This window comes from Populus nigra, chromosome 11 (assembly GCF_951802175.1).
Source record: "Populus nigra chromosome 11, ddPopNigr1.1, whole genome shotgun sequence".
In the NCBI taxonomy this organism is placed as follows: Eukaryota; Viridiplantae; Streptophyta; class Magnoliopsida; order Malpighiales; family Salicaceae; genus Populus; species Populus nigra.
Genome location: NC_084862.1, coordinates 13,815,171 through 13,827,374, shown reverse-complemented (window position 1 = coordinate 13,827,374; position 12,204 = coordinate 13,815,171). Strand labels below are relative to the sequence as shown.

At 33.5% G+C, this 12,204-nt stretch overlaps 1 protein-coding gene across 2 annotated transcripts; it reads left to right on the top strand.

The window, feature by feature from the left end:
• Positions 1–4,507: 4,507 nt before the first annotated feature.
• On the top strand, positions 4,508–8,587 carry LOC133668454 (probable disease resistance protein At4g27220). 2 transcript variants are annotated; one of them, XM_062088313.1, is made up of 2 exons: positions 4,508–4,751; positions 5,082–8,587. In XM_062088313.1, exon 2 carries the CDS (start codon positions 7,137–7,139, stop codon positions 8,484–8,486), a length of 1,350 nt encoding a protein of 449 aa, XP_061944297.1. In that variant the 5' UTR covers positions 4,508–4,751; positions 5,082–7,136; the 3' UTR covers positions 8,487–8,587. The 2 variants fall into 2 exon arrangements, with proteins under 2 accessions (XP_061944297.1, XP_061944298.1); XM_062088314.1 differs by having other exon boundaries at positions 5,082–7,109.
• Positions 8,588–12,204: the final 3,617 nt, after the last annotated feature.

The following is a 12,204-nucleotide window of genomic DNA, read 5'->3' as shown; positions in this document are numbered from 1 at the left end:
AAAAAAAAGAAAAATTAATTGAATTTTTTATAGAAAGACCAAGCCTAAGAAGCCTAACGAGAATGAGCCATTAAAAAACCAAGCCCAAACACGCGAGGCACTCATCCCAGGCCCGTGCACCCGGGCCTCTTTATTTTTTCAAAATATGTAAGGGGAAGACCTCTTTTTTTGAAAAGAAATTAAATCTGTTGACAACTACTATCAAGCTTCTCTCATTGAACGAATCTCGTTGACATCAAGTTCAATCTTTTACGTGGCTAGAATAGGTGTCAATCTTGATTTTCTCTCTCTTAAGCCGGAATCTAGTGACTCCTTCTCTCTCTTAAATGCATAATCAAGAAAATAGAAGGACCAAAGTTAACTTTTTTCACCATCCATTCTCTCTGTTTTTTTCACTATCTTTTGATTTTATTCTCGATTACCAATCTTACTTAAATTGATACTCAATTTAATTGAGAAAGGGCGGAATTTAAAACAACCTAAGTATTGGAACGTAAAAAAAAAACAATTAGCTCATGATGTTGGATTTTAAAAGAAAATTCCGATTCCAAAAATTCCGAATCCGAGATATTTTGATAGAGAGGAAAATAATTGATGTTCGGAGCTTTAAAGTGTATGCCATGTAAAATTATATAACAGATCATTTTTCAGTTGGTTCTAAGTTTCATTCCAGTGCATGTCAAGCAGATTATGTTGTGCATGGTTTTATATAGAAGGGTTCAGTTGTTTTGTTTTATACATTTGGTTGGTTTGTGGTCGCTTGCTGCACCCTTTCCCCTTTGGAAAATGGAAGCAGAAACTTTCAGCATTCGGGGGCCACAGAGGTTAGCTAGCTAACTTTAATTCCGTTTCCGACATGATTAAAGTTATGGAACATGATCCATCATCACTAGCCTCTCCTCATTCATGTGTTAGGTTGGAATCCTTAAACTGTTTTTGCCACAGTTCTTCGACTAGGTTCAGGAATTCATTTTACCAAAAAGGGATAGATTTTTGTATCATTCGTGGATATATAGTAAAAATTCCTTTTGATGTTAAGAACATCATCGTAACAAAAACCTTAACTAGTAGGAAAAACACACAGCAAATACAACTCGACTCAAAAATTCATCAATCATGATGTTACCATGTCATAATTAATTTGAGATAAATAATATGCATGAACTTTACAAATAGGTATTATCATCTAGAATACTATAATTCTCATTAGCAATTTTTTTTGTACATATTCAAGGCTTTCTACTAGAATTCTTATTAGGAAAAACTTGTCTAGATATTCAAGGTAGTTGTGGTTTTATTTCAATGGAGTTAATATCGTTATAAAAGTAATTAGTATGTTTGGCATTAAAACATATTTTTTGGCAGTAATTATTCCAAAAAATACCATCAATTTCCCAAAAAAACCGCTCATGCCCAGTAACACAAGAAAAGCTAATGATAAGATACTGAACATCATGAATATGTTTAGCATTAGGGTAGCCATTCCACCCATTTTATCAAGATAAACAAGATGTATTCCATCATAACTTGTTCCTGACAAGAAAAAAAATGTAGTGGCAATAAATCTATGAGATATTATTTATAAAATGACCTCGTTGAGTCCCATATCGCTTATAGAGCAAATTCTTATAATTGTAAAACCCAAAACCCATATGAGATATAGAAGAATAGATTATTCCTTTTTTTAAAAAAAATATTTATCAGAAGATGTAGAAGCTGCATGGATTATTTGTATTGCGCCTACTATTATACTATTATCAACCAAGAAGAAAATATAGAATGGGCGTGGGATAATAATTCCACATTTATTTGAACCAATCCATATGCTCCCATTTTAAATAAGATTCCAGCTAAAAGTATACAAGTATTGTAATGTGCTTCTCCATGCATGTCTGATAACCATGTGTGTATGTGTAAGGGTATAATCGGTGATTGATTAACTGATATTTCAAAATTGATTATTGGTTTATTGGAAGCATTGAAAGCGATACCTAAGGCCTCCATTAATAAAAAAACAGAATTTCCTGCAATAAACAAAATAAAATTTGTAGTTAAATGCATAAGTCATTAAAAAGAGTTCTAGTAAAAATAAAAAAAATTAATCCATTTATAAGACTCTATCAATTGGATTAAGGGATCGTCCTATTGAAAATAATAAGAGAATGCATAGGTCATTAGTACACATAAATATATACACCACTAAATTACCTTATTTCCTCTAAGTGGGAAAACAAAAATCAAGAAATACGTGGATATCGGTAAACCTACAAATATTGTTAACCAAAGAAAATAATTTGTGGTAAAGATAAGATACACTTGACAAGAAAAACTCGTACTAAAAACCCTAATTTATTTTTTATTTTTATTTTCAAGTACGGGTTTTTGTCTGTAAACAAAATATCAAATGTATTCAAGTGGTTTTTTTTGGAAAGTATTAATAAACTAGACCTATGCTTCTAGTTTTTTCATGCCATAGATAAACTCGAATACTTAAGAAATTTATTGGCCAGGCAGATTCACATCTTTTAAAGCCAACACAGTCTTCTGTTCTTGGAGCAAAAGTAATTTGCTTAGCTTTACACTCGTCCCCAGGTATCATTTCTAATACATCCATGGGGCAGACCTGGACACATTGAATACACCTTATACATGTATCATAGATTTTTACTGAATGTGATATTAGATCTATAATTTCTTTTTAACGTCATAAATTTTTGATTTAGTAAATTTTTAAATGAATCATATATTTAGACACCAGATAAATCAATGATTTATTATAATTTTTCTATTCAATTTCGGATCGACTCATGAGATAGAATCAAGATACTTTAATTTCTTACGTTTTTGTAAACATTATCAAATATGCTATGTATTATAGATGTGAATTCAAATTAATTAATCTAAATATTTTATATGATTAATACTACTTATTCAACAAATTCAATTAATTGATACAGATTGATTTTCTGTTAGGATAAATTGATGAAACTATAGCCAGTCCAATAGCTATTTCAGCAGCTGTAATAAATATAACAAAAATTGATAAAATATTTCCTTTTAATTGTCGACTATAAAAAAAAATTAGAAAATAATTCCTCTTTCTTGTGTTAGGTTGGAGTCCTTAAACTGTTTTTGCCACGGTTTTTCGACTAGGTTCTGGAATTCATTTTTTAAAAAAGTATAGATTTTTGTATAATTGGTGGATATATAGTAAAAATTCCAAGTGGATTTAAACTGTTTTTGAAATGGTTCTTCGAAAAACAACTCAAACCAATTAATTATTTACCCTGGAATTTGGATGATTTATAATTCCAGGTGAGCATGCTGCATTTCTTAGCAAGGTGGAGCAAAAATTGAGCTAGCTTGTCTCTGGCTTTTGCTTCTCTGGGTATGATTTGTTGGGCTAGTTTATAGGCCTTTTGCACTAGGGTTGTAGTCCTTCTTTCTAATTTATCAAATATGGGCTTTAGAATCTTGTTTAACGAAATTAGCGTTCTTGATTTCTTGGGGTAGAAAGAACAGAATTATTTTTAAATTTAAAATTAAAAAAATAAATAAATATGCTCAGACTTCTAGCATGTATCAAGAGAGAAAAATAGTGTTTTATCTCAGTTATTTCAAAGCCTTAGATGCATTTTTTAATTTCAGTCATTGATTGTTTTGTTTTCAATTTTATCTTCATAGATTGTGCTGACTGCTATGGAGTTTTAACTCTGATGCAGCAATTTGCTGTGTTGAACTGAGTTCTGTATTTCCCAATTAGCAGCGTGCAATAAACAGTATTTAGCTTTTTCACTAATGAGAGGCACACCAAGATATAAACCCAACTGCAACTTACAGATGCTCTATAATTTCTAAGCCATATCCATGTCATAGAGGCAAATAAGCACTCACACTTTGCAGGATTATGCCATACAATAACCACATACGCCTTTTGTTTTAAATAAAAATTTATGCTCGCAAGAACGTTGCTGACATCTCGAATCTGTACCTATAACAAAGCGTGGGAAACGAAACTAGTTGTAAAACCAAAACGAATAGGACGCTCTGCTCAGGAATCATTATTGAAATGCTAACTAGGAAAAGCAGTTTTTGAACCTTTCTAGGAGCGATCAAACTTGTGTTTCTGCCTGATCTCTCAAGCTCAAGGTGTGAACCAAGTAGGTATTCATAAGTAGAATTTCTTAAGTTAAATATAAAACGGTTGTTTCAGTACCCCTAAGCACTATTTTTATTGCTAATAATGTGCTTCGTTAAATTTTTAGGGAATGGAAGTTGGAGTGGATCAGATAATGATGGTCAATACTTTGTTTCAGTACCACTTAGAGCTCTTGAAGCTAAGCTTCAGGCTCTTACATTTTCAGGTCAGCTTTTTCAAAGTTTCAACAATGGGGTGGGCCCATACGTTAACTCAGTCAGAAATTAGCTTATAATATAATCTTTGGTAGGTAAAGTTTGTGGCTTCCTTCGTAGCAACTTCCTACTTGTCAAACAATACAATAATCTTTGATACTGTAACATTCTCTTCCAAATCTCATCTCATTATCCCATTGATATCCCAATTTCCCTCATCAAATTTCTTAAACCTTTCTGATGATCAGTGCTTCCTTTTCTGGTTGAATCGAATCATCTGGAGCTAAACATCTTGCAACTTCCTTGTTATTTTTAAACCATATATTCTTCTCTGTTCTTGTTTTTCTTCCTGAATACTACTTGAGCAAACCAGCACTTGAAGAACAACTTGAATCCAGGTAGATTATTTATACTCCATCTTCTTCATTTTGTTTTTCACATGTAACTCTGGTTTGAATCTTTCATGTAAAACACAAGTTGTAGAAATTCTAATGAGAAGCTTTGGAGTTAGGATCCTCAACAGTTTCCAAAAATAAATAATTTGATCTTTCTCAGTTGTAACAATCCATGCCTTAAGGAGTTAATACTAAATTGACCCCAATTTAACCTTGAATTCATTGTTTTTTCTTCTTAGTTTCTTTGCTGTTTGTAACTTATTATTTTAGTTTCAACCTTCCTTTTCCAATTAATGTATTTTTATTCAATATTTTGACCCTTTTTATCTATAGGACAAAATGGGTAGATCAGACGATCCGTTTTGGAATGAAGTTAAAGATATGAATGATGGAACCATGAAGTGTAAGTTTTGTGGGCATTTATTTGCCAATGGTACTTCCATTTCGAGGATCAAATGGCATTTATCGGGAGAGAGAGGGCATGGTGTTGGCATTTGTTGTCAGGTGCCTAAAGAAGTTCAAGAAGCAGCCTCTCTAGCTATGCATGTTGGCAACAGAAGACATAAAAGCATAGCAAGTTCAAGCAATGTTAATGATTATGCCATTTCCACCTGTCCACAAGAACAAGACAATGCAGTACCTGGTAATTTGGCACAAGTTGTTGGGCCAAAGAGAATTCATTCGCGTTTAGAAGCGACAAAAGGCATGGAATACTCTGGTGAAGGATCTTTTCGGCATGTTGACAGAAGTGTCTCTCCTTGGAGACTCAGAGTTGATGCTCATGAGAATAGAGGAGAAACAACACCAGGAACAGATTTAGTGGATCAATTTGCTGATGGTACTTGGGTTCAGATACACTCTGCCCTTTCAAAGGAGCAGAAGCTGAATGCAATCTCTACCTATTTAATGCTGGAAGAGGAGGATGTGGAGCGTCTGCATGATGGATTTGAAACTATACCGAGAACAGAACAAATGCAGCATCTGGAGAGAGTTATCTCTTGTGAGAGGCCATCAATTAATCAAGCTGATGAGCCTCGAGGAGATTCATCCCAACCAACAGATCCATTGTGTCTTGACCATGGAAGATATTATCATCAACTCTGTGCACCTTCACTAAGCAAAGATGTCATTATGTATGATGTGCAGAACATGGTTAGAGCGAGGACAGAACCAGTAGAGGAGGAGGGTGTGGAGAATTGTGGAAGATTAGTGCAACATGGCGCAGGAGCTAGATCTTCTAGATGTCTTAAATACAACACAAGTGAGACTAGAGGAGTTCCATTACCTACTAGCTCTAAAAAGCTAGTGGGTCGAGCATTTGAAGAGAATATGAAGGTGATATGGTCTTTGTTAATGGATGATGAAGTCTCAATTATTGGCATTTACGGGATGAGGGGAGTTGGTAAAACAACAATACTGCAACATATCCATAATGAGCTTCTACGAAGACTAGACATTTGTGATAATGTTTGGTGGGTGACTGTGTCTCAAGATTTCAGCATTAATACATTGCAAAATCTTATTGCTAAACGTCTTGATCTAGAATTTTCAAGGGAAGTTGATGATCTGCATAGAGCTGCCAAATTATCAGAAGAACTAATGAAGAAACAAAAATAGATTCTCATTTTAGATGATTTGTAGAACAATTTTGAGCTTGATAAAGTGGGAATTCCTGTCTCGTTGAAAGGATGCAAGCTGATTATAATAACTCGATCAGAAATGGTTTGTCATTGGATGGCTTGCCACTGCAAAATCAAGGTGAAGCCACTTTCTGAGGGAGAAGCTTGGACTTTGTTCGTGGAGAAACTTGGATGTGGTATAACACTTTCACCAGAAGTGGAAGGAATTGTGAAAGTTGTTGCAAGGGAATGTGCTGGTTTAGCATTGGGAATTATTATAGTGGCAAGAAGCTTGAGGGGAGTGAATGACCTACATGAGTGGAGAAATACATTGAAGAAATTGAGAGAATCAGAATTTAGGAACACGAAAGTATTCAAGTTATTGAGGTTTAGTTATGATCGGTTAGGTGATTTAGCACTACAACAATGTCTCTTGTACTGTTCATTATTTATTGAAGATTATATGATTGAAAGGGAGGAGTTGATAAATTATTTGATCGACGAGGGAATAATTAAAGGAAAGAGGAGAAGGGAAGATGCATTTGATGAGGGCCACACGATGCTTAATAGACTTGAATATGTCTGCCTATTGGAATGTGCTCAAATGGATTATGATGATAGTAGACGTGTCAAGATACATGACTTGATTAGGGACATGACCATCTAAATATTGCTAGAGAACTCTCAATACAAGGTTAAAGCAGGTGCACAATTAAAAGAGTTGCCAGATGCAGAGGAGTGGACGGAGAATCTGACGAGAGTTTCACTAATGCAAAACGAGATCGAAGAAATTCCTTCCAGCCATTCACCAATGTGTCCAAATCTGTCCACTCTATTTCTATGTGATAATAAAGGGTTGGGATTTGTTGCGGATTCATTTTTCAAGCAATTGCATGGGCTCATGGTCCTTAATCTGTCTCGCACAGGTATTAAAAATTTGCCAGACTCTGTCTCTGATTTGGTGAGTCTCACTGCATTATTGCTTAACTATTGTTCGAACTTAAGACATGTTCCATCATTAAAGAAGCTCAGGGCACTGAAGAGGTTGGATCTCTCTCGTACTACTCTTGAAAAGATGCCGCAAGGAATGGAATGCCTCACCAACCTAAGGTATCTTAGAATGAATGGATGTGGTGAAAATGAGTTTCCTAGTGGGATATTACCAAAACTCTCTCACCTGCAAGTCTTTGTACTAGACGAATATTATCGTTCGATAACAGTTAAAGTAAGGGAAGTAGTATCCTTGAGAAATTTGGAAACTTTGGAATGCCATTTCAAAGGTCTCTCTGACTTCGTGGAGTATCTCAGATCTCGGGATAAGACCCAATCATTAAGCACATACAGAATTTTAGTAGGAATGGTGGATGAAGATTTTTGGCAATACAGTGATTATTCTCCAAGTAAAACAGTTGGGTTGGGTAATTTGAGTATCAACAGAGATAGAGATTTTCAAGTCAAGTTCTTAAATGACATTCAAGAACTGGTTTGTGAAAGCATCGATGCAAGAAGTTTATGTGATGTTCTGTCATTAGAGAATGCACCTGAATTGGTGGTTATCCAAATTTACGATTGCGATAGCATGGAGAGCTTGGTTTCATCTTCTTGGTTCTGCTCTGCTCCACCACCATTGCCATCATATAATGGTATGTTTTCTAGTCTTAAAGAGTTTTATTGTAGTGGATGTAAGAGTATGAAGAAGCTGTTCCCGCTTGTGCTGCTGCCAAACCTCGTAAACCTGGAAAGGATTGAAGTGATGCTCTGTAAGAAAATGGAGGAGATAATAGGAACAGATGAAGAAAGCACCACCTCCAATTCCATCACGGGATTCATTCTCCCAAAGTTAAGAACTCTGAGATTGAGATATTTACCAGAACTTAAAAGCATTTGTAGTGCAAAACTGATTTGCAATTCTCTTGAAGATATTACTGTAACGTTTTCTAAGAAGCTGAAGAGGATGCCAATTTGTCTTCCGTTGCTTGAAAATGGCCAGCCATCTCCTCCCCTTTCTCCAAGAATAATGTATATAGAACCAAAAGAATGGTGGGAGACAGTAATGGAGTGGGAGCATCCTAATGCAAAGGATGTCCTTCGTCCCTTTGTAAAGTTTGGGTTAGTTTGAGGAGCCATCTCATCCTTTCGTTAATCCTTTCGTTGTAAGAATACTAATTGATTGTAACCTTAAATTTGCTCATATTCAATAATATTCAATTCTTTCAATCATTTTTGTTAAAAATCATGTGCAAAACATAATTATTTTCGATATGAATGATGAAAATAGTCCTTTAAATCAACAAGGATATTCTTATTAATTAATATTGAAATAATCCTTCGTCCCTTTGTACCTTTCTTTTAACTCGATAGATAAATAATTATAATTTGAAGTTTGATTAATATTATATTTTCATCCTTATTCAGTTTCTCCAAGATGAAAATCCAAAAAATAAAGATAAAAATAAAAAATAATATATTGATTTATCATTAAAGTAACCTAATAAAATAATAGATCTATTTACTATTATAAATCCTCTTATATCATTAACTAGCAATAAATTATTTTAAAAAAATATATAATACAAATTAAAAATAAAAGAGAGAGAGAAGACACATTCTTGAACTCTGTTCAATCCAATCAAACATCGTAAACATGTCAAAAGTAATCTTCTACCTCAGTGAATTTCAGTACAACTACTGCACATAAGATGTAGCACTCTTCCCCTTTCCAACCTTGCTTAATTCATCAAAAGCTAATTCCTGTCTATCAACTCGATTTGGAAAAATAACTGAAAAACTCTGGTAAATGAGTTCTATGAAGTAGTAACACGTGTATGCATTAAGGAGATCAAATGAGGAAGGCTAAGATTCTCTATTAAGGCTGTGTTTGTTTCTCAGAAACTGGTTTATGAAAAATCACTTTTTAAACTTTCCTGTGTTTTTTTGCCATTAGAAAAGTTGGTCAACGGAAAACACTTTTCGGTCAATGAAAAACACTTTACAGTCAAAGAAAAATTTGGCTTGGTTTCCAGGAAAGTGTTTTCCTTTTATTTTGGACAAAAAACACTTTTCGGAAGTTGTGAAAAATTTAGAAATGTCATAATATTTGCTGATTATATTAAATTGGTCCTCAAACTTTTGATTGCTATATATATATATATATATATATATATATATATATATATATATATATATATATATATATATATATCTTTTGTTTTGAATATTTGTTTTTCAATTTCATCCCTTAGAATTTAATTTTTATATTAATTTTGGTCCTTATTTTTATAATTGTTATTTGCTTTACTCTTATCATTTTTTAATTAAAATTTTTTATCTATCAAATTTGGTCCTCATTCTTTTGATTGTTACTTATTTTATTTGAAATAATTTATGAAATGTTAATTATTATTATTTTAATTTCTTCATCTTTCAATTTTTTATTTTTTAGATTTGATCTTTATTATTTTGATTATTATTTATTTTATTTGAGATAATTTATGAAATTATATTTTTTTTTCAATTTCATTCTCATTCAACTTTTTAATTTGTAAGATTTGTTTCTCATTATTTTAATAAACTTGAAAAAATAAAACATTAATAAGTTATTTTCTAGCTCATTTTCCATGACATAACGAAACACTGGAAAGTGTTTGCCAACTTATTTTTCATTACACTACCAAACATCAGAAAATAATTCACTTTTCCAGAATTCACTTTCCAAAAGGAAACTACTTTTCAGCAAACAAACGGGGCTTAAATGCCTCTGAGAGAGTATGAACTGAACATTTATTTTTTGGATGAGTTTTGGTTTTTAAACCTGAAACTGCCATCATAAGCACTAGCCAGGGAAGTTAGGATGAGCTTTTCTTGTCATTATATCATATTTTTCTGCCAGGATAATGCTCTTTATATTTTCACTTACTATTGCTTATAATCTTCTTGCCTATGGTATCTTTTCCAACATGTTTGAGGAATGCTTTCTAATTTTGTTTTTTGGATTGTAAATTTGTAGTCCACCTGTACAGTTGAACAGAGTTGACCTAGGAATACAGAAGTTATTGGTGATAGATGATCTGGATCCTTTCCAAGAAAAAGTGAGTTCAACTTTTACATTTTGTTTACATTATCTGAGCATTTTATACGACCATGTGATTGGGGAGATTTGATTCTCATATAATTGTTGTCAGCTTATTTGTGAGCCAAGAAGTATTATTGAATAGAAATGCTTTCATTCTTTATTGTCAGCTTGAAAGTGAATTAAACATTTATTACTTGAGTTTTCTTCTCCATTTTATTTAATTTAAGAAGCATTTCTTTGCCACTTAATGAAATGGATAGATTAAAGAACGACCTTTTTGGCTAGACAGAGTCTGTTCGATCTCTTAAATGGTCGACCTGAGTTTTTACCTGAGTTTTTTGTCTACAGGTCGAAACGGTTGGATCAAAGTATCCATTTTGGATTCATATTGAATATAGGGCTGATGGTAGCATGAAGTGTAAGTTTTGTCAACATACATGGGCCAATAAAACTTCCATTTCAAGGTTCAAATGGCATTTATCAGGAGAGGAAGGGCATGGTGTTGCCATTTGTTTCGGGGTGACTAAAGAAGTTCAAGAAGCAGCCTGGAAAGCTATGTGTGGTGGCAACAAAAGACATAAAATCACAGCAAGTTCAATCGATGTTAATGATTGTGGAATTTCAACAATGGTAGGAGGTATTGGAAGGTACAAAGAGAAGTTCAGGTTGTAGAACCCGAAGTAGGGGAACAGAGGATTTCTTCACATGCAATAGCAGGAAACGACGTGGTAAGTGTTAAAGTAATTCAAATCAAACATAAAAGGAGGCTAGAGAATTCTCAATAATCTGTTTATTATGAGTGCTTAAGTTAATCTAAATACAAATGAATTATATATAGGTTAAACTGAAAATACTATTCTACCCTTAATAAATAAAACTAGATAAATATTATTTACCATCTCCCCTCAAACTCACGATGCGACAGCTACAAGCATCGAGAGTTTGCCAACTAGAAAACAAAAACGAGAGATGGAATGCGCCTTGGTAAAGAAATCTGCAATCTGCAAGGAAGAAGGAACCAAAGGCAAAGTAATGGTGCCATGCTTGAGATGATGATGAGTAAGATGACAAACGATCTCAATGTGCTTAGTTCGCTCATGAAAAACCAAGTTGTGAGCAATCTGAATAAAACTCTGGTTGTCACAATACATAGGAGTAGGATGAGAAAAGAAAACTCTCATATCAGCAAGTAACTAACGTAACCAAACAATCTCTTTGGTAGTAGATGTCATGGAAGAAGCTGAAGGAAAGTCGAAATACCAGATTTTGCAGAAGCGGAAGACAAAATATCACTCCCAACATTTTTTGCAGAAACTGAACGCAAATACCAAATTGTAGAAGCTGAAGAGAAGATGAAATACCAAAACAATTGCAGACACAAAATAGAAATACCAAATTGCAAAAGCTGAAGGAATGTCGAAATACCAAATTTTGCATAAGTGGAAGACAAAATATCACTCCAAAAAAAATTGCAGAAACTGAACGCAAATACCAAATTGCAGAAACTGAAGAGAAGATGAAATACCAAACAATTGCAGAGACAGAACAGAAATACCAAATTACAGAAGCTGAAGGAATTTCGAAATACCAGATTTTGTAGAAGCAGAAAACAAAATATCACTCCAAAAAACATTCCAGAAACTGAACGCAAATACCAAATTGCAGAAACTGAAGAGAAGACGAAATACCAAAACAATTGCAGAGACAGAACAGAAATACCGAATTGCAAAAGCTGAAGCAATGTCAAAATACCAGATTTTGCAGA

Excerpts from the sequence above, each read along its gene's own strand:
- LOC133668454 (XM_062088313.1), top strand. The coding sequence starts at position 7,137 with ATGCAAAACGAGATCGAAGAAATTCCTTCCAGCCATTCACCAATGTGT.